This window comes from Drosophila willistoni (genome assembly GCF_018902025.1).
Source record: "Drosophila willistoni isolate 14030-0811.24 chromosome 2R unlocalized genomic scaffold, UCI_dwil_1.1 Seg200, whole genome shotgun sequence".
Lineage (NCBI taxonomy): Eukaryota > Metazoa > Arthropoda > Insecta > Diptera > Drosophilidae > Drosophila > Drosophila willistoni.
Window position 1 is genome coordinate 6494721 of NW_025814051.1, and position 23020 is coordinate 6517740.

At 34.1% G+C, this 23020-nt stretch overlaps 1 protein-coding gene across 5 annotated transcripts; it reads left to right on the forward strand.

Moving 5' to 3' along the window:
* The first annotated feature begins 4 nt into the window (after positions 1-4).
* LOC6643737 (rho guanine nucleotide exchange factor 7) lies at positions 5-18165 on the forward strand. Of its 5 annotated transcripts, XM_002066350.4 has the most exons (9): positions 10-244; positions 6564-6956; positions 7026-7226; positions 7288-7708; positions 7772-8014; positions 11820-12258; positions 12392-12625; positions 14588-15490; positions 17397-17735. In XM_002066350.4, exons 2-9 carry the CDS (start codon positions 6616-6618, stop codon positions 17588-17590), a joined length of 2976 nt encoding a protein of 991 aa, XP_002066386.2. In that variant the 5' UTR covers positions 10-244; positions 6564-6615; the 3' UTR covers positions 17591-17735. The 5 variants fall into 5 exon arrangements, with proteins under 5 accessions (XP_046867046.1, XP_002066386.2, XP_023032145.1 ...); XM_047011090.1 differs by lacking the exons at positions 14588-15490; positions 17397-17735 and adding an exon at positions 8104-10423 and having other exon boundaries at positions 5-244; positions 12392-12459; XM_023176377.2 differs by lacking the exon at positions 14588-15490 and having other exon boundaries at positions 13-244; positions 17397-18165.
* The last annotated feature ends 4855 nt before the right edge of the window (positions 18166-23020 follow it).

Below are 23020 nucleotides of genomic sequence, written 5' to 3' on the forward strand. Positions count from 1 at the left end.
CCACTATTTTTGTTGTTGTGTTTGTACGGGCAATTTTGGTAAAAAGTGTAAATTCTCGTTCAGTTTTGTTTTGTTTTTGTTAAATATATAAATAAATATAGGAAAATAATCGCGAAATAGATACGGAGTGCTCCACATACGATAAAGTTAATGAAAACGGTGAATAAACAGTGATAATCTAACAACGAAATAAGTATATCCAACGAAAGCAACAAATGTTTGTCCAAACGAAACAAAGTTGAAGGTGAGCAGCAGCACCCCCTCCTAATGTCGCACACTTAAGATGGTGGTGGTGGGAAATGTTTAAACAACATTAGCAATAAATATATGAGTCAGAATTCTATATACATAGACTCTATTACATAGACTCAAAAGGTTCAGTGGCACTACTCAGCCCCTCGGTCCCCCGTTCTTGCCGTGGTGTCATCTTAGTATCAAACAATTGATGCGTCAGACTGGCGGCAGTAACAACAACAACAAATGCATAACGGGGAAAACTCTTAAGGCCAAGGGCGTAGCAATGGGGGATAGTTCAGCAAAAAGTTCTTATCAGAACTACATAATAAAACCAACTAGATGGAAACTTTACTTGAATTTATTCCTCATTTCTCCGCCCCCTTCTGATCTATATATAGTTGGGAGCATTTCAACTATGCCCATGACTGCATTTCCTCTATTCCCTCGTTCAGTTTCTTCTTTCTGCAGCCGACAAGTAAATTTAACAAATTTCTCGCGTTCTCCTCTCCTCTCAGTTTTCCCGCTCCCGTCTCATACCAGTCTTAGTTTTTGTAATTTATTGCCCCGCAAAGGTCTGCCACTTTATGCTGCCTAAGCCATTGGGTCAATATAGGGAGAGCGAGTCCAGGCCTGTTTGCTCCACCTAGCCACAGTCAGGTTCTAGCCATACAAAAAATAAAATTTGAACTCTTGCCAAAGAAATCGAAATAAAGTAAAGAAAATACAAATTCTGTCAACGCCTGAAAAGACCAAATTGTATACAGACTTTTTTTTATAGTCCAGACTCTTCTTCGCCCCGCTCTATATCTCTCTCTCACTCTTGCTCCTCTTTCTGGGTTCTGACTCCTGCTTTTCATGGTTTCCATTCATAAATAATTTGAACCTCGTGCCATTTTATTATACCCTCTCATTGCAGACTGCAATTGGGGTATATGCAGTTTGTGGAATCCATTAGCAATATTTATTTATATTCATTTCGAATGCAACTTAGAATGTGCTGCATTGGGAATAACACATATTCGTTTTTAAAGAATCCAACCAACACAATTTTTAGAGTATTGAAAAGAGATATATTTAAATCTCCATCAATTTGCTGGATGAGTACCCTGCAGAAATTACGTTCATTTCACACTATGATGCCTTTAAATATTGATCTGTTCACTTTAAAAAAATTTAAATATAATTCGAAAACGATTCAAAAATAGAACCGTATACCGGCATAGAAAAGTCTACTTCAACATTTTAAAGGAATGTTCTATAGAAGAGGCATATTTATTATTATATTAAGAATTTATTAAAAACAAATTAATTTCAACATTCATGATATTTGAATAATATGGAGGCACGAAAATTTGAAATTGTATCTTGAAAATTACCAATAGGTAATTTGCAATAGCAAAGGACCTAGGTATAAAAGAAGACCAAAAGGATGTGATGTGAAAAAACCAGTTAACGAGGGTTCTTCAAAAAGTTATCGGCCATCAAAGTCAAGGATAACTCAACACAGAATCGACGAAAATTAAAGTTTATAAGTTATATAAGCTGACAAACAATTAATATTTGACTTATTGCATACATGACACATGTTAAAATTTATATCATTTTGTATGTTAGTTTGCTTATATTAGTTTGTTTTAAATTTAGTAGAATCGCATAGAAGATTAATATCAGATCGTAGATTAGTTTATCAACATTGGTTCCCCCCTTAAGCTTATTAACCCTGAATTCGTTATGGCTAGAGGGGTCCATGGCCGCAAAACAATTAAATTTCCGTAGGCGGTGCAACGAAACGAGGCAACTAGAGGTCACAAAACAAACTAAGAGAGAGAGAGAGAGAGGAAGAGAGACGCAGGGAGAGAAACACGCAGAGATATATCCATTCTCTGGCACGATCCATTATGTACGATCTCATACCATCGAATCATTCAATTTTCGTTGTAATTAATTCATTAAATGCAACAGATGGAAGTGGATGGACGTGCGGCAGAGTGCCAAGCAAAATATGTGCAAATAAATGGATGGAAAGAAACTGACAAAACGAAGAAGAATAACCCAACTGTCACCTAAAATCAGAGGGACTAGTTGGGGGGTGGGGGAAATTCATCCGGAAGTGCGCAATTTTCAGATGAGAGATGATGTGAAAATAAAAATTTATAAGAAACAAAAGAGCAGAATGAGGTAACCAGAGAAAGAGAGTAGCCAAGAGAAACATAAACACAAACGAAACAAAAGAGTCAACCAAAAAAAAAAAACCAAATTGATGCAGTTTGTTGGCCGGCAAAATCTGGTTGCTCATCCCCTGACATCTCCGCCTTGTCCACCTTTTCCACTCCCACTATTTAAGTTTACCACTTGAGGATGCATACATCTGTGAGCGAAAAGATCTATGACCATAATAGAATTTAATTTGACTTTTGCCTACTCGCTCCCCCTTCTGCAGCTGCCCGTCTTTTCCTCCTCCTCTTTCTCCTCCTCCTCATCGAGTATTTATAGAGTTTCAAGTGGGCGTCAACTTCTTGATCAACCGAAAGTGTAGGAAGTTCATAATTTGATTGGTTTTCATTTGACTTGATTGAGAGAGAACTCCTACTACATACATATATATACATATAGTGTATGTATGTATAATTATTTGTATGTATAGAAAAATATTTGTTTCGTTCAAATGAGGTCAACAATATAGAAAGATGAAGTATTGCTTTATTTTGTTTTGTTCTCTTATGTTTTTTTTTTGTATGGCGCATGACTTAAAACATTTCTATATGTTATTTGTTTTGCATTTTAACAAAAAAAATAACAATAATTATTAAATAAAATGTTAAAACCAATGAAATAGAAAATAGCAAAGAAAAATTTAAAATGATTTTGGATCGACATTATGATTACTCAGTATGAACTATTAAATGTCGATGAATATTTCGCATTCAAGTCTTTAAAAAATGAGCAGAAAGAAAGATGAAAAACCCAATTAAAGAACTATTGTTCCATTACATTAATAAGATATATTAACTACATAAATCATTAACAAGGAGTAATTTTTGACTTTATGTGATAGAATTTAAATTATTCGGATCGATGAAATCTTTGAAATTAGTTGTATACAAAAAAAGAAACGCATTTTATATATAGGTGATTCCTGATTTCTAATAAAAATATTCTATTTTTGTTTCCATTGAATATTTCCGAAAACACTTTCGCATTTCGCTCGTGTGGCACACAAATTGAATGGAACAGGTGAATTTTCACATCATTTTCCATTAACATTGTTGAGTCGTCTATATACATATTCAAGTTCTTAACCGATTACTAAAGCCATAAACATAGAATGCAAAAAAAAAAAAAAAAAACATACGTAGAGATTCTTTTTTTTCGCTGATTCTCATCTGTTTTGAAAACATTTTTGTCAATGAAAGAAAAACCAGAAGAAGAAAGAATTTTGTATAATTTTCATCGACCATTTTCCCACCGATTTTCCATCCCCCCTTATGGGAAAATTAAAAGAGGCATTAAGATTCGCTCTCTTTTTTTTTTTCTTGTTGTTTCGTTTGGTTTGTTTTTGTCATGAAAATATGCGATGTATCCGGCTAAAAGATTCATGTATAAATATATGCTATATATATATGATCCCACAGACAGACCCAGAGGCACACACAGAGAGTGAGAGAGAGAGCGAGAGATTGAGGGAAAACCGTGAAAATTCATTTGGCATTTTGTCGCCATGTTTTTCCCTCAGTTTCGCTGAAGCAATGAACGCGTGCGGTGCAGCCTTATCGTTTGACGAACGGCAAATTTTCGTACACCAACAAAAAGTATGAAAAAAATCAAGTGCTATACTAACATATATACTTTATATATGTATATATACCTGATCTATATAAAAATATGTGTTAAATTTGGCCTAAAAGTGGGCAAAGAGAAAATTTTGTTGTCGCTCAAAGTGGAAAATTAACACACAACATGACCTTGTCCGAGAGAGGAAGACGGGATCCAAGTAGAATTATACTATATCTCTATAGAATTCATCACAAATTCTGACTCTGTAATGGAAAAGGTCTTCCTCCTGTCAATTTATGTCTGTACTCGAATGATCGCCTGATATATGCAGCATATGGAAGTTCAAGCAGACGTCAAAATGACAAAAAATTATTTTTCTACCTTCGACTTGTTGGTTATTTTCCGTATTTTTAGCCAAAACCAAAAAGTGGTACACACGTTTGTCATATTGTTGCGTTTAATCATTGAAAATGTGTGATTAATCCAATATATATATATACATACATATATATGTATGTACATGTGGCCAAAATAATAGACATATTTCTTGTATATAGAAAACCTCAAGTGTAACCATAAATAGAACAATTAATCTTTTTATATATCATGGAACAAATTGTTATAATTTGTATAATTTATTGATCATGCATATAGAAAAATCAAATCGCACGAAATTCTTATGTCAAATTAATGAAATTTTACTTTCTCGAATCGAATTATGAAATGTTTATACTTTTACTTTCAGTATATAGAAAGACAACGTACTTAAACGACTAAATTATTTGGAGTAAATAAAGTAATTTTTATATATTATTTGAGAATTCTATAAACATAAAGAAAACAAGTCAAATATGGTAGATAATTGTGTGAAAAATAGAAACAACTTTGAATATTCCCCTTAATATTGCTTAGTTATTTCTAGTTTTCCTCCTTCTAAATCTTTTAGTTATTTTAAATTTTAACTTTAGAAAATGTGTGGACATAAGACTAATAAATCCAAAAGATTTATTTGATCGGTCGTATTCTCGTTATATATGTATGTAGTTGTCTATATATTAGATAAAATTTTCCATTAAATTTTAATATTAATGAGTTATAAGCAAATATCGACATATTTCAGTTCAAATTTGTGTAGCAGACGTCTCTTTTCGAGAGCTGAACTATAAGTTTTCAAATTTATTAATAATGTTTTTCAAATTGTGAAAAGTGGAACAAGTATAGAGTTTAATTCGTTATAAATTTACTTTGTTAAACAATTGTCCCTCGTTGAATGCAATTTCTGATTAAGTCGTCATAAATGTGCTCGTTCTCTAATCATAAATGACTCTTTTGTCGGGAGATCATAGTACACTAACCTTGCCTTTAACCCCTTTCTTTAATCAGTTTGGACTCCTTTGTGAATCATAAACGTGTAGTTTTACCGATCAATCGTGCGCGAGATGTTTTGGAATCATATTTTCGTTTGGAATTTATTTTTTAATCAAGAGAGATTATTTTTCAAGTGCTGGGTCGGTTCTTGCAAGGGGAGCTTTCTTTAATAACTAACATTGGTCGAAGATTGAAAAAGTTTTCCCAAAAACTGCAACAAATAAACTACAAGTTTTTATAGATCAAGGGTACCCTACATCTTTTTTGATCTCGAATATAGCCTACACTAGACAAAGGTTATGCCGGTTCGAGCACAAGTAGATAGAAGTAAATTATTCTTTATAGGTCATAATTTTCTCAAAACACTTGTTACTGCCTTCCAGAACTTTAGTACAAAAATATGCAACCTTAAATTATGCAGACCAACTTTTGAGATTTTAAAAATAATTATTCTTTTTCTGTTAAACAAACTCAGAATGTCAGTATAAAAGATTTTCTGCATCTTGGTCACTTTTTAGATGAATTTGCCTATAAAAAGCTTTATTTGCACATGCCAGATAAGATAACGATACACGAGATGGAGAACTATTCAAATTTGTTTATAAATTATGACGTCATGGTGATGGGCCGAGAATGAAAAGGAGACTGAGATCTTTCTTAAGAACGAAATCCATCTGAATATTGTTAAATTTTAACGATAATCACATAAAAATGCCATGTTTTGCAAATGTGTGTACATGCCATGCCTCTTAAAGTAAATGTTTCGAGCATACGGACATATCTATAAAAAAGGAAAAACAAAAATTTCGACTCGCTCATAAATTACGGTTTATGATTTATGGCCCCATTGAGAATTGAAAATGTTCGACTATATTTTCTTTCCAATCCATGCAATATATTTATTTTTTCTCACATCATTTTGGCTATCTAAAATTCTTTTTTCAATTTCGTAATTATTTTGTATATTTTCTTCTGCTCTCAATGTCTAACCTTGGCCAAGAGTTTTCCAGGCAATTACAATTGAGAGGGAGGGGGAAAAGCAGAAAAAAAGATGTCAAGAAAGAAAAGTTTTTCAGCCCCATATGTGTCTGCGTGGGTTGGGATTGGTGGAGAAGGGGATGTCTATGTTGATATTTCAAGTTCACTAATTTTTATGTTTTTTTTATTTGTTATTTCTGGTGCAGTTGAAGCAATTTAGCCGAGAAGCAGACACAGCCGAACCATAAACGAATCATCATGGATCAACCATTGGTGGTACAGGCTGAATTTTCCTTTATGGGAAGCAACAATGATGAGCTATGCTTCAAAAAGGGTGATCTAATAACAGTTACCCAACGTGAGGATGGCGGCTGGTGGGAGGGAACATTGAATGATAAGACTGGCTGGTTTCCCAGCAACTATGTAAATGAATATAATGCCCCCTTGCCACAAAAAGAGGTATCAATACGTGCCCCCGAAGAGATCCAAGAGTATCGTTCGGTTGTACTGAAAGATCTTTTGGATTCCGAGCGAGCCCATGTGGCTGAATTGCAGGGACTCTTTGAGAATTTCCTAGAACCCATGCTCCAGACACAAATGTAAGTAAAGAGAGAGGGAGACATGCAATTATCTTTTTGTTAACACTTGGTTAACTCTCTCCTTTGCAGTCTCAATCCTGATGAATATGCCCAGTTGATGTGCAATTTTGTGGAAATCGTTCGTACCCATGAGGATTTGCTAACACAAATTGAAGAGTGCAAGGAGAGAGTTGGAAAACTATTTCTAACCATAGCCCCACTAATGAAGAAGGTTCATCAGGCCTATTGTGCTGCTCATCCCAAGGCCATAGTCATATTAGATAAGTACAAGTAAGTACCTTACCTTTTTGTTGATATGAGTTTATTCATTAATTTGTATTTCTTCTGCCAGAGATGAGCTGGAAAAGTATATGGAACGTCAGGGAGCTGCCACTCCTGGCCTACTGGTTCTTACCACAGGTCTATCGAAACCGTTTCGCCGCCTGGATAAATATTCTGCTATGCTGCAAGAGTTGGAACGACATATGGAGAGCAGTCATCCAGATCGTGGTGATACACAACGCAGCGTTGCTGTCTATAAGGATATTGCTGCCACATGTTCGGCGACGCGACGGCAAAAGGAATTGGAATTACAAGTACTAACTGGTCCAGTTCGTGGCTGGCAGGGACAAGAGCTAAGCTCATTGGGCGATATCATTCATATGGGCAGTGTTGCTGTTGGAGCCGATCATCGAGATCGTTATTTTGTACTCTTTCCACAAACGTTGCTAATTCTAAGTGTTAGCCAAAGGATGAGTGCTTTTATCTATGAGGTTGGAAAGGCACTTAATTAGCATTTCTTTGATTTGATAATTGATAATTTGCGATTCTTTCAGGGCAAACTTCCCTTAACTGGCATTGTGGTGAATCGTTTGGAGGATACGGAGGCCATTAAAAATGCTTTCGAGATTAGTAGCTCATTAATTGATCGCATTGTGGCCGTTTGTCAAGGACCAAATGAAGCCAACAAATGGGTGGAGCTATTAAATGCCAATAATCCTAGTCTGCCCATGGGCATTAAGAGGCAATTGAGCAATCTGAGTAATTCCTCTTTGGGTGGTCAATTGAATGCAAGTCATGTAAGTGTTTTCGATCACATTTTAGTTATTTAGATTCATTTTATTTAAATGCCATTTCCAAATACTTAATACTTGTGATATGTGAGCAGCTCAGTCAGCATTTGGATTCGCGTGGCTATTGTACACGCTTCTCCCTGTGTGCCTACTACAACAGCAATAACAACAACAACAACATTTCCCCAACCATCACTCTACCTCCAAGAAATTATCCGCCCACAGCACCCTATGCCAATTTAAGTGCCCATTTTGCTTGCCTCGTAAAGGCGGGACGCCTACGTGGTGCCATTGTAAAGATGCTACTCTATCCCCAAGCTCGCCAGAGCATTGATCTCAAGCGGATAGCTTTGCGTAAGAAACGTTGCCATAAGGCAGCGGCCAAATTGAAAGATCTCAAAAACGATACTATGGAACTCTCTAATCAGTCATCGGAACTGGAGCGTCAAGATGCTTTTGAATTTCCCACCGATTCAGAGAGCTATGAAGACGAATATGAAGATGGCACCAGTCTACGATCCTGTGATTCGGATCCATTTGAGTATGTGAAATTCTATCAGAATAAACGTGACGATGATTCTTTGTATTGCAATTCAACGGGCACTTTTGTGGATCATCCGCAGGACGGAGGACGAAGTAAACCCAGACATTTATCATCGATTAATTTAATTAAATTGGAATCATTCGATGATGATGAAGATAGATTCCAGGGACAAAATCAATTGAAGAAGGAATCTCTGATAATAGGCTCTCAGGCATTGAGAGCTTTAGCTCGCAAGTCAACGGAAAGGCATTCAAGTATTCACACATCCACAGCCACATTGGAATTGGGTGGCACTAGTCTAACCAATCATATAGAAGAGGACGAAACGGTGGCAGAATCGCCTCGCCCCATTCTGTTGCAACAACAAAGATCCGATGCCAGCTCCATGTATATCGGACGTTTGGGTGGCGCATTCACAGCATGCGAGAATCTAGCAGAGGAGGAAACCTTATCTAATCCACCCATTGCCTCAAATCCCAGTTCACCAATCGAACGTCATAGCATGCCAAGCATTTTTGTGGGCAATCGCTTCAATCATTCGAAAAACACTGAAGTCTATGTGCCTAGTTGGCGTGATCGTCAGGAGTTGATACAAAAGCAGAGTGTCGAAGAGGATGTCCACTCAAGTTCCTTAGATCTGCCAGCTGCTTGTCTCACAGCACCAGATAAGCTTCAAGCCGAGTTACTCTACAATAATAATAATAATGTATCATCCCTTGGGGAAGACAATAGCACTATTAAACCCAATCCATCTACAAACCGTAGTAGTAGTTCATCATCAGAATTATGCATAGATACCAATGCAACAAAAAATCGTGATTCTATGCGACGCTGCATAAGCTATCAGTATCTCCAAATGAATGATAAACCAATGTCTACACCGCCACGACAAGCGCCAACACCTCCTCCTCCACCGCCGCCGCGACGAGATCGGGAACGTGATCGTTATAGGGATCGGGGTGGTGATCTCCATTTAGATTGCAAATGTCGTTGCTGTGAGAGTTCTCAGTGTCCCAGTCCGAGGTCTAGTGATAGTGGCATGGCTGGAAGTTGTACCATAGCCTCACCAGATCCACCGAATGAGACCCGAGGCCATGATAATCTATTGGATGAACAGCATTTTGATGTCTGCGGTAGATTTAGAGAAAAATTTCTAACACCAGAGGCAAGTCAAATTCTCGAAGACGAAAAACCAAATGAAGACAAACTAGAGGAGGCAGAGGAAACGGAGCCACGAACCCCCACCAACCGAAAGGACGAGGAGGAAGAGGAAAATGATGTGGAAGATTGTCCTTTATTGCCGCCACCTTCGCCATTTCAAGTGTACACCAAAAGTATTTTCTTGCCCTCCAGCTCAAGTGTGGACGAGACGAGTCATCGCTGTAATAATTATCAAAATGATCAACTTCTCTTCACGTCCAACTCATCGGATCAATTGGATTCAGTTGCTCCAGTAGTACCATCTCCTGGACCAGTTTTTCGTTCCGGCATGTATGCCCATTGGTGGAAGAAGGAACGTCTGCCACCCGAAGTGGTTCGCGGCATTGTTCATGCCTATAAAAAGAGTAAGGATTCCTCCAGCATGGATTCAAAAAATTCCATTTGTTCGAGTTGCTTTTGTTCGCTGGATGTGGCCAGTGGATATAGTGAGGGTGCCCTCTATTGTTCAATCTGTCAGAATTGTTGCAGCGGTTGCAGCATTGGAAGCAACACCACAAATACCACAACAGCCACCACAGCCACCTCTTCATCATCTACTTCCGGATTTTGTCCTCTCTGCAGTGAGGATGAGGATTGTGACAATGTGGGAGCAAGCGGTGGCAGACTTTCAAATTCTATCGATTGTTCATTGTGTGCGGCTCGCGAAGAAGGCAAGCAAATCCAATCCCAATCGGTCGCCGTGGTCTATGGCCGTTTTGTTGTGCACGTGTTCCGATTGTTTTTCGACTTGTTTTGTATATTCGTTTTGCTAAAAAAAAAAAATCAAAATCAAATGCAGCACGTCCAAAAATTATTTTTTTTCTTATCATTCATTTGCTTTTCGATTCACTCATTCAAGAAAAGTCTAAACTCAAATTGATTGACTAACCAGCTCATTCTACTTTCGGTGAGAATTACCAAAAGCCAATTAGTTTTGGAGGGAAACCTTTCTTTAAAATGCTTTATGTGATCAAACTTATATCCCTTGATTAAAAGTATATTGTAATAATTTAGTTTGAAGAGTTTCTATAATTTTTCGAAATTTAAGTCAACCTTTGCATTTAATACGGTTTAAGGTTAATCTTCCAAAGAAAACTATTTTAAAAAGAAGCACAAAAAAGTTGAGCAGTTTTTCTATATATGTAGCTATAGCATCAGCAGACTTTGCTAACAAATTCTAAAAATGTCTTTAACGCTAAAACTAGTTTGGAATTGAAATAAAATAAAGTAAAAAAAATATTGGCAAGGCTTACAATGCCAGAGTTCATATTTTAGTGTATACCCTATAAGTGATATTTCTATGAATACCTAAAAAGTTATTCAATTCCGATTGAATATTAACATTCATATTTATACTCATAGAATTTTTATCTCAAAAAAATGATAACTAATAGGATTTGTATTCTTAAGAGAATTACATGACTTTAATTGGTATATTTCTTCGATAAAAAGTTATCTGAAAACTAAAACTCTTTTTCGGATCCCTTCAAAATGAGTTGAACCAGTTAGCGCCTTCAGTAGTTCTTTTCTGTACTTTTTCGCATAGTAATTCCAATAATACGAAATCGTAAGAACCAACAAATCGTTACGAATTAACAGCCAAACCAATTTTGAAGTTTTTTTCCCCGTTTGATAAGAACATACAGCCATTTGCCCTAATAAATTAGTTCACTTAAATTTAAAACTTGGGAAATTGAAAAAGTATTTAACTAACGAATTTTAACACATATCTAGACATTCATTTCTCTCATTTTAAAAAACTTTCTCTTTCTCTGTTTTTTTTTTGTTTTTACCAAAAAGGCCAAACGAATTACAAAACATTTATCTAACGCTCAGCAACACACACACACCTACACGCACATAAATAAATGCACAAAAAAAAAAACAAACCAAAACCCATACGATTCGATTTGCTTGCCAAGCTTTGCTCGCTCGCAGATTATACTTGTTGTTATTGTTGTTGTTCTGATTGATTTCAATTCTCTAACCCAATCAACTAGAGTTTATTATAATACAGCAATTTGATAGATTTGTTTTTTAATATATACTTTTATTTATATATTTCAGATGTCACCGCCAACGGGCCACAATCTGCTTATGCCACCAGGCAACAACCGTCAACAGCAGCCACAAAGCTTGCCGCCAGTAACTGTAGGAGGCGGGAACAACCAACAACAGCAGCAGCAGCAGCCATTGGCGGGGGGAGCCAACATCAACAACTCGATGTCACAACACAAACGGAGCCTGTCCTTCAATCATCACCTCAGTTACAATCAATACAACACGCACACTCAGCCTCCACCACATCTAATGCATCCACCACAACCACCAAGTCTACCAAGTCATCTGGGAACACTAAGCCACAAATCAAGTTTAGTCCAGACACCAAACAACAAGACAGTAGCACCACAGCCATTAGCAACCACGGAAGGCAATCAAGCGGTGGCAGCAGCAGCAGCAACGGTCCAAGCGGCGGGGCCAAGCGCAAGGAAAGGAAGCACAAAGGGTTAGCTATATAAAATAATATGTCAGCTATGTGACCCTATGGGGGTCACATTGTGGCATCTTTCCAAAGCTATCAATTTAGATTTAATTCCCTATGTTTGCGAAATCAACGTGTTAATCGACTTTACTTACAGCTAACTGGACCATCAGCTGTTTGCGTCCCACACCGCCATTGCGTCCCAGTTTATTAAATGTCACAACTGGCTCCGGTAGTGGCAACAACAGCAGCAGCAGCGGCGGAGGAGCAGCTGGCTATTGCAGTGGTCGTAAAAATCAGCCCACCTATGAGGAGGACGCATTGGTTTTGCGGGTTTTTGAGGCCTATTGCGCCGCCTATCAGAATAGCACTAGGAATACGATTCATTCGGGTAAGTTTCGCAAATCGAAAATGTGCTTTATCTAGTGCCAAGACAAGATGAAATTCTTGCAAATTTTGTTAGCCTTTAAAGAAATGCTTTCTCACTCACACACACACAGACACAATCAACTGTACAACCCTTTCATATACACAAACTCACCTAAATGTGAAATCATCTGCTAAAATCAGAGAAAAATTTATTATTTATATATATTTAAATTTTTTATTTGTTTTGGTTTGGTTATTGTTTTTTTTCTACTCATCCTTTTTTTTAACCACAAAATTGTACAAGCTTATTAAATTAAAAACCAAAGCAAACAAGAAAAAAACAACGGAAAATTTAATTTTAAGTCTAAAACTGTATAACAAACAAAATCAAAAAAAAAAAAAAAAAACCATTGAAATGAACAAAAAAAAAAAAATGTTTAAACAACTACATATATTGGCATACAAATAATTTCTTTTTAAGCTTTAATATTTGTTAAAACACAATGTCGGAAAAACTCACAATTGATTACCTGTATTAGAACGTTTAATTTTTGTTATTGTTTCAAAAAAAATATATATTATTAAATTTGTTTAGTTTCATTTTATAATAAATATTCTTTGATTCTTTTATCCAAGCAAATCCCACTCACTTAAGTTAATTTTAATTTGCTATCCATAATCATTAGATTTAAGACATCTATCCTGGCTTATTTAAATTGTATAAACAGCATTGTGTGGTTTATTATAGCCGTTGTCTCTATCAATTCCCATCCGCAAAAAAATGGTTTCATTTCCTTCTTATATCGTCTTTCCCCCCACCATTTTCCTTTGGTTGCGGTTTTTAAATGTTGGTGCTTTTGTCTTAACTAGCTAATTGGTTTTGGGTCCTAATACTCTCACTATATAGTTAGCCTAATATCATCTCCTTTTTTTAAATGGTTCAAAAATGGGATTATAATTTTTTTAAGTCAAAAATAGTCAGCAGAAATTTTCAAGAATTTAATAAGTTCGTATTAATAAAAGTTATTAGAATTTTTTTCAGAAATTAACTTTGTGCTAGCTTTTCAATTAAAGTAACATAATCCTGAATTCGTGTATCTAGGAGCATTTATTTTTTCATTTCTTATTTTAAAAAATATATATATTTATTAATTTATGAGTAACTTTTCTTGTAAGCAAGTACTGTAGCATTAAATTTTATCAAAACGATAAAGTCTTATGCTTTTTAGTTTTCAACCAAAATCAACCTTGCTGTTTTTTATAATTTATTAACTAAAAGTTTTAAAGTTTGATATTAAGAGAATTTTGGTTTCTAATTATCATAGATTTTCTACATTTTATAGCCCTTTATAGTTCTCTTCCCGTAGAATGTCTCTTCCTAAATTTGTCATTTAAATTAGTTATTTCCATCTTATAGATATCTCTTTGTTATTTTGGCTTGTACTCTTAGCTTTAATACTAATATAATGACTATAATTGTAACTGAACACAAAACGAAGTCGCGTAAGTGGCACAGAAAAATCCTTTTAGAAGAAGCACAGGAAAATTTTCAAAAAATCATATATCTTATAGTAAAGCCATTTCCGCGAAAATTGAACTTTAATTAACTATTAGAAAAACAGATTTATTTCAATAGAAATAATAAAAAGTTCTTAATATTATTATACCATGCTGAACCATTTCGAAAAACTCTCATATAATACTCCACCTCTTGTAGATCCATGTATCACCTTAATTTGGTTTTGTTTTCCCTTCCCTTAATTTTGTATAGTTTTTAGTTGGTGTGGGTTTTAATTGGTTTTCATATTATTGTCGTTTTTGTCATTAATTTTCTGTTGTCCTTGTTGTTGTTGTTCTTGTTGTTTCTTCAACATTCTTTGTCAACCAACCAATTTTCTTCATTTTTCTCTCTTTCTCTCTATTTCTCTTTTTGTATTGTATACCTACAAAAAAAAACCGAAAAAATATAAATACACAATTCTAGCCTTACAACCCTGGACACCCTGTCTACCCATACGTGGTGGTAAATTGAAAACGAGCAAAACCTTCTCAACCTCCAATCCGCAGTTGCCCTTCATAAATGCCGGTGGCGTCAATCAAGTGCATCAGCAGCAACAGCAACATCAACAACACCAGCAACAGCAATCACAACAAAATCGCCAACATTCGGCGGGCAGTTTAAATTCATCCTTCATTTGGCGTGAGGCTAGTCCGAATAGTTTTAATTTGTACTCCAGTTCGGTGACATCGGGACAACGTTACTCATTAACAAATCCAGGAGCTGGTGCCAATGCTGGAGCAGCGGCAGGAGCAGTAGGCTCTTCTGCCATTAAGGACTATCAGCGTGCCTTGTCCGAAGAGCGAGCCACACGAAAATCCCTAAATCGCCTTAAAAGTGGCTTTGGTTCCGGCTATGACAATGTCTGCAGTAGCGGCATCTCCTCACCTCTGATGCCAAGGAAAAATAACAAGGCCTCACCCAAAATAACCTATCGAGCGGGCGGCAATAATAGCACCACCACCATAGTTAAGCCCAATCCTGCGGCAGCTGCTGCTGCTGTTCATCCAGGACTCTATGATCGTCGTTTGAATCGTTCCTTTGACACTGCATCCACTTCGCATCGCTATGCTGGCTATGGAGCTGGCTATTTAATGAATTGTGGCGGTGCCTTACGTACCAGCACCCTACAAAGGAGCACACCACAATTGGTGGGGGATAACAGCGTTGGCGGCATTGGCGAAATAACCGATGACAGTGATGTGGAGTGTTCTGGCGGTGGCGGCGGTGCCTCTGCCTCTCTAATGCGAAACGGTAGTGGAACGGCTGGAATGGGAATGGAATTAAATCCGGATGGCTCTAAACGACAATCGGGCAGCTGGTGTTGCGGTAATTTTGTGATGAAACAGTGGCGCAAAATCAACAATCTTTGAGGGGTTTGAGGGGGGGTAAAAGAGGGCACAGGGTCTCATATTCATTCGCATATACGCATCCGCCTGCTGCTCCGCCAGCTCCAGTTCGAGTAATAGCTTTGAATGCGCTGCTGCGGCTGCTGCTGCTGCTCTATATATATATGTGTGTGTGCCTGAGTGTGTGTGTGTGTGAAATTTTGTTTGGCCTTAGAATTTACCTACAAAACGGGCAAATAATTTGTAGCCAAACTTTAAATTAAATTTTGTGCAAAATGTATGCTAAATATTTGCCATGAATTCAACAGACAAAGACACTTATAAACTAATATTTTAAACTGTTGTAAACAAATATCTTTCTAAATTTGCTTTACCAATTCTAAAACAAAAAATATGAAAAACAAACTAATTGTTAAAAAGACTAAAAACTATTCCATACAATTAGAATATTTATACACAATGCTCCAAAAGTGTTCACAGTTAAAAAACCAAAAGAATTATTCTAATAATTATTTGAAAATACAAAAAAATTCTTTAAAATTAATGTGCAGAAAAGAATAATGTTTTGCTCATCTAACTGCGATATATTTCATTGAATTTTTTTATGTATTTAAATTTAAAAACTTATCTGTACTACGAAAAACCTTTCTAAATTAATATGAACAAATTATTTGCCCGCCTGAGACTAGCTTTAAGCTATTTGCCTTTTATACGAAAACTTACTTCTATATATCTGTGTACTTAGAACTTGTTTGCCTTTTTCAACAACAAAAAATGATGTTGTGCAAAATTTTAAATTTTTTGCCTAGATATATATATGTATGTACTTAGTATATACATATATCTTTTCTATAGTGTAAGCTAAAAACTTAACTAGTTAGGTGCAAAATTAATTCAATGTGTGTGGCCTATATAGAGTAAAGTGAGAACAAAACAAGACAGAGACTAGTTGAATAGATGCTATATATATGAAACTTAATAATTCTTGATTTATCCTTTTTAGCCAAATTTCTTGCCCTATTAAACAATTGAAAAGAAACAAGGCTTTAAATCCGTCCACGCAGCTTTTTTATTGTTTTTACAAGTGGAACTAAACAAAATGATGATTTTTGTAGAATATACAAAGATATATGTATGTATATTTTGTGAGATTTGCCATAGTTGAAGAGAATCAAACTTAATTCTAGATCCAGTGAGTTGTTAATCGAAATCAAAAAATCGAAATTTAAATCAAATTAAATGCTTTAAATGTTAGTAAACTAAAAAACAAAACAAAAAAAGGGGGAAAAACCTATTAAAAAGTAATAATTTAATAACTAAATTGTAAGTGTTTTTGTTGTGTGTGCAAAATGTTGTCTAACCAAATAAATATTTATACATTTGTATTGAACGAAACGAAAGAAGACGAAGAAAAAAAAAAAAACAATAATAATGATAATTAAAAAATATGAAATAAAAAAGAATTTGCTACATAAATATATATTTTTTTAAACGATTTTTTTTTCGTGTGTGGCTGTGTGCATAGCATTTAATTTTTTTTATCTTTACTTTTTTTTAAAGGATAAATATATCTATATATATTTTTTGTTTCAATTGTAGTTAGCCAATGCATCTTAGTATTAGCCACATAATCCATATACCATATATCACATCTCATTCTACAGTTGCGTCCTTTCATTTATCACATTTCACATTCAATATTTTAAATCTTTCTATATATCACATTTACCTATATCTTACATTATCATATATCATTTCAACACCGAAACCAAACAAACACTCTAACATATTTTATAATTTCTTAATTTATTTTATACTTAAAAACAACCAACCAAACCAAAAAATAAATAAATATGTAAAACAACAAACAACGCAACAAATCACAGGACTAGAGAATGAGGATATGACACCCACGTTGCGACAACTTTGGACTGCCATACGACAAATGCAACAGGATATGTCCCAGATCAAGTTGCAAATCAACGAGGAGCGCGCCCTGAGAGCCGATCTGCAGCAATTGCTGATGCAGCATCTCGAGACGAGTAGTGTGAGCAGTGGAGCGAATACCCCAAAGTGTTGACTATGCAAGTGATTTGGATACGGACTTGGATTATCGATTCAACTTCAACCCGCCCGCCGCTGCTGCTTTGTAGTCTTTAAGCAAAAATTTTTTACTTTGCACCAAAAACAAAAAAAAAGAAAAGAAAACTATATATACATATATATATTATGTATGGACTTTATAAATCTAGGAGATATATATATATATATATATTTATTTGTGAAATGGACAATACTTGTTTCATCATGTGTCTCTTTTTTGTTCTGCCTGTTTTATTTATCAACTACTTTTAGTTTCTAGTATTTGTACTTAGCTATAATTGTCTTAGCTTAGTTTTTGTAATAATTCAATCAGACCCAGTTGGGAGCCAGAGTTACATATATATATATACATATGTATATAAATGCAAATTTCAGAAACAGAACAAAACAACAAGAAACAAAAACAAACAAAAAAATGTGCCAATTTTGTAGTATGTAAAAACAACGCCCAATGCAAGTTGTATTTATATATATACTTATTATATTTGAATGTATGTGTATATTAGTATATAGACAATTCACCGAAATTAAAGAGTATAAATGTAAATGAAATATTTGCCAATTTGTTTTATTTTCTGCATAAAAACTGCTTGAAGAGTTGCTTTGAAGATTTCAGATTAAATAAACAGAGATGCAAAATAATTGCATAAATTCTACTTCTTAAAAATCTCAGGGTGAATTTGTCAACTATCATCATCATCAGAAAAGAGAAACTACAAAGTTTTATCTTGCTATATTTTTTTTTAAACTATGTCCTTAAAAACATATGAAAATATGCCCAACTTAATTATATTATATTATGTCAAAAATGAGTTTACAATGTTGTATGAATTTGTATTCATATTTTTCTGAACACAGATTTATGTAGGTAATACCTACTAGGTATAATAGCTATCTGATATCTATAGTAGTCACATAAACGTTAAAATAGAGAAATCCATTACGTTAAAGCTATAAATCAGACACTAGTTTTATAAAAAAAGAAAAAATAGTTATGAGTTGTAGGTATATACAAAGGATTTTTTTTAGAGCTAAATAATAATTTCTCAGTTCTGAGTTGATACTTATTCAAAATATATTCTATCCGTATACGATAAAAATTGTGATTCACATTCAGTTTTAGATTTATTTTTACATAACTTGTACGTACGATTTAAAAACTTTGTAAGAATTTGCTTATGGTTTTTTTAAGAAGATCTAAAATATAGGTGAATTAGAGAACTTGTATATGTTAACATACTTTTATAAAACATATTTTGCAAGGAATTTGTTTTAATTTTAATCAATTAGCTAGGAAAATGTTGAAATTTACTAAGTATATCAGTAAAAAAATTATTTTAACCATTTTTAAAAAGTAGCAATGATAGTTCTTTAAAGTGATTGACAAGACTTTTGAAGAGTTTTATGAACTTTTTAGAGTAGAAAGTGTCACTCAATTAAAGAAAGTTATTACTTTTTAAAAATTTAATTATAAAACAAAATTTAGTAAAACCTTTATAATGTTAAAGATTTCCAGAGTGGGCTGAGTAAAATATTATTCATTAGAAGGTAGTTACTATAGGGTAGTCACAATAAGGTAGTCATTGTAGGTAGAATGATAATTATTATAAGACAGATTTGCAGATTAGTTATAGAAATGAAACTTGTGGAATTATTGCAGCATTAAAGCACCTGTATGGTTAGTTTTCAAATCAGTACAATCCTAATTCTAATCCAAATATCTTGCGTAAAAATATTTTTATGATTAGATATTTCGATGAAATGAATTGAAGAAAGGTTTAACTAACTACAAAAACTTCATGTACATACAAATGTGTGTAGGAATTTATGTAAATAAAAATATTGTTTTTAGCAGAGAAACAAATTCTAAACAAAACGACAATGACCGTTGTTTTTTTTTAAGGGTATATAAACTAAAACAACATCTCAATAAATAATTACATGCGTGTAAACAATGTACAACCGCAATTCCAACGCTTTGGCAATTCTTCTTGCATAGTTTGTGACTAGACAAATTCTCAGTTCTTTCTGCTCTGCTTATGGCTAGTTCGTCTGACTAACTTTAAGCCAAATCCAACAGAGACACACATAATGAGATTGCAATCAGCCAACCAACAGCAGTCAAGAGCAACAGCCACAGACAACAGAGACAGAGACAGAGACAAGGGACAACGGCATTAGTGTTGGCAGCAGCAGCAGCGGTAGCTGGCGACAAATGAGCGACAAGCGAAACGGCAACAAAAACAATTTTTAGTATGTCAGTTAGTTAGTACAGATACGATAAGTGAAGAGATGTGAAGAGGTTCTCTCTTCTCTCTCTCTCTAGATGTGTCACTTCCACTTCCTGTGTGCAGATTGTAGAGAAGGAAGTTTTCCCCCCACTTCACTTCTTCCTCTCCCTCAAGTTCCTCTGGCCCTGGGACTGTTAAACCCAACTAGTCTCTGTTGGCATTGCAAAATTTATTGCAGCTGCTTAACTTAATTGTGTTAAAAATTGTTAAAGCAGTCATCTCTCCTTCCTTCCTTTCAACTCTCTGGATTTTTTTATTTAATGATAATCATTAGCAATTTCACCCAGGCATGTTGGCCACAGGGTTTACTTTATAAAAATTATTAATAATTAGCAATTATGTTTGGTGCCAGGCAAAATATTTGTTATCAGAGAGTCGTACACTAAGCAAAATAAATGGAAATTTCAAATCAAATCAGGCCTTACCTAAATACATTTCCCTATAGAAAGGAATAATCTTCTTAAACCGAATAAATATTTGAGAAAATTAGTTGGATTTTTGTGATTAAATTGTGAATTGAAATGCTTCAAAGTAACATACATAGATTTGGGAGCTATTTTTATATTTGTATATCATATTTTATATTTTTCTCATATTTTTCTAAATTCAGTTAAGTAAATCCAGTAATTTTGTTTAGGAATTGGTATTAACTCGGGAAAATAAAATAAAAAATAAACAAGTTATTAATCAATCGTTCATTTCTATAAGATATATTCCTCCGATAAATGAGCTGTTAAGATACTAAGCTCACTCTTATGAACAACAAGCTTTTCCATATCGAGACTTGTTTACCCTCTTTGTATTTAATTATTTCAAAGTTAATTTAGTTTAAATTAAAATTGAGATATTTTATTTCTCAGTGTAATTCCTAGAAAGCAAAAAAACAGTCGAGAAGGAGAGAGCTAAGACTCCTCCTACCAAAATAATAGACTTAGCCAAGACTAAAGTGTACACCGCTTAGGCTTCTGTTGTTGTTCTATTAGATTTTGTTTTTGCTTTGGTTATGCCTTAAAGTCTTAATAGACTAAAATCGCTCAACTCTATTCTATACAATTGAGCTAAGACCTGCAGGGTTTTAACCCATTTTGGTTCAGACTGCATTTCATGGTCAAAAGAGAACAAGCGATGAAGGAAAAGAGAAGCAGATGTCGGTCATCTAACATTTTATATTAATTTGTAACCACAAAGAAGGCGAGGCCTATGTAAGTTCATTTAGTTTAACTCTATCATTATTAGTTTTTTACTGACCACAAAAAAAAAAACCACAACAGAAATTGTTTAATTGTTTATTTTCTTGATTTTGGCTAATTACCTACATTATTTGTAAATATTTCATGTGGCTAGAAATCGACCTAGTTAAACACTTCATCAACTCATCAACAGCTTCTTCATCAATTGATACTCTGAAGTTGTACGCAGAGTCATTTATTCGATATATGTCTGTATGTATGTATGGACATATCTTCTTTGGCTTTAGTTTATGCATCATCGATAACTTAATTCCATTCGCCTTGGCAATGTGATGCTTCTAACCTAATTCCAATTCTGAGGTAGGCAAAGCAAAAGTTTTATCATCTTCTCTTCTCTTTTCATTTTTCTTTTGACATTTGATTGATGTGAGGCTGGATTTTGCCCTATATCTATTTGGAAAAAAGGTCTATGCGAATGCATTCAGCATTGATGGACGGCATTTGTCATCAATTGCTGCCAGTTGGTTGACGGAACTGCATATTTGGTTATTCCCCTCAGGAGGCACTCTTTATTCATTGTCTCTACCGCTTACCACATGGTTGACCCTAATTGCCGTTTGTAGGTAACCAGAAGATCGAGAGTAGGCTCTTAGGCTATATTTAACTAGGCAGTTATTAATGGAATGTCTTAAAGTAAGAAGAAAATGTGTCATTGGATTTCGCACAGCAGGTGGAAACCTATAAAAAGGTAAATTTATGCTATGAATTTTTTAAAATTTTCTTTTATAAAACTATTGTAAATTAAGTTTATTTTTGAAATATTACTTCAAAAATTATTTACCAATATTAAAACCTTTTTCAATACATTTATTTCTTTTTAAGGGTTTAATTTTTTATAAAGCAAAATGCGTAAATTAATTATTTGTTCTTAAGCAAAATAAAATAAAATAGTCAATTTTAAATATTGCTTTAATATATCTCAAAATATAAAATTTATTAACTATTACTAAAAAACAAATACGAAATTTCTGCCTTAATTAAATGAGGCATCTATACTAAACTTTATTGCATCCAAAATCCTCAATTTCTTTCTCTATAATTCTTTGACTGATTTATGTATATCATTCTGATATCTAAAAACCTGTTTTGAGTTGATAACATAATCTGAAATTTGATTGCCTAATTTCGAAATTAAGTTGAACTTATTTTTCATAAGTTTCTGAGATTACGATATATGGAAAGTACGACATTTCCAAATTGCATATTAACTAAATTAGTTTAAACTTAAACAAGTTAATATTTTAAACTCAAATGTACATACCAATTTTAATGATTTATGTTTTCAAAAGCTGAAATAGAATCGATATATATAGATTCGATATAAGAGATATATATATATACCATGCCTTTGCTCTTTGCTGTTTTACGCCCTATATATATATATATATTTCAATCAGAATTATAATAGACGAAATCGTATTTATATTGTTAAGAAATCGTGCTAAAAAGAAACACTTTCATAAGATTCATTTCTTGTTTTTGCGACACAGAGGCCTTATAAAATTTAAAAAAACTTCACGGAAAGCAAAACCAAAGTAAGCTTGGCTTTTTATGACAAAAATAGACAAAATTCGACCACAGTGCAGTCAAATTAGAGCTCTTTAAGAATACTTAAATACTTTAAATATAAGTACTTACCATTACTTACTTTTTAGCATTACAAACATCTGACAAGAACTACTAAACCTAAATTTTCCCAAGGGTATAAAAGATTTGTGGTTCTGTGGGAATCTTAAGTTAAAATCATCGACTGGAAAATTACACAAAAGAATTTTTTCATATTTTAAAATAAAAGAATAAAAAATTATCAGATGGCCCTTAAGAAAAAACTATCTAATTTCACTATCAAAATTTGACAACCGTATC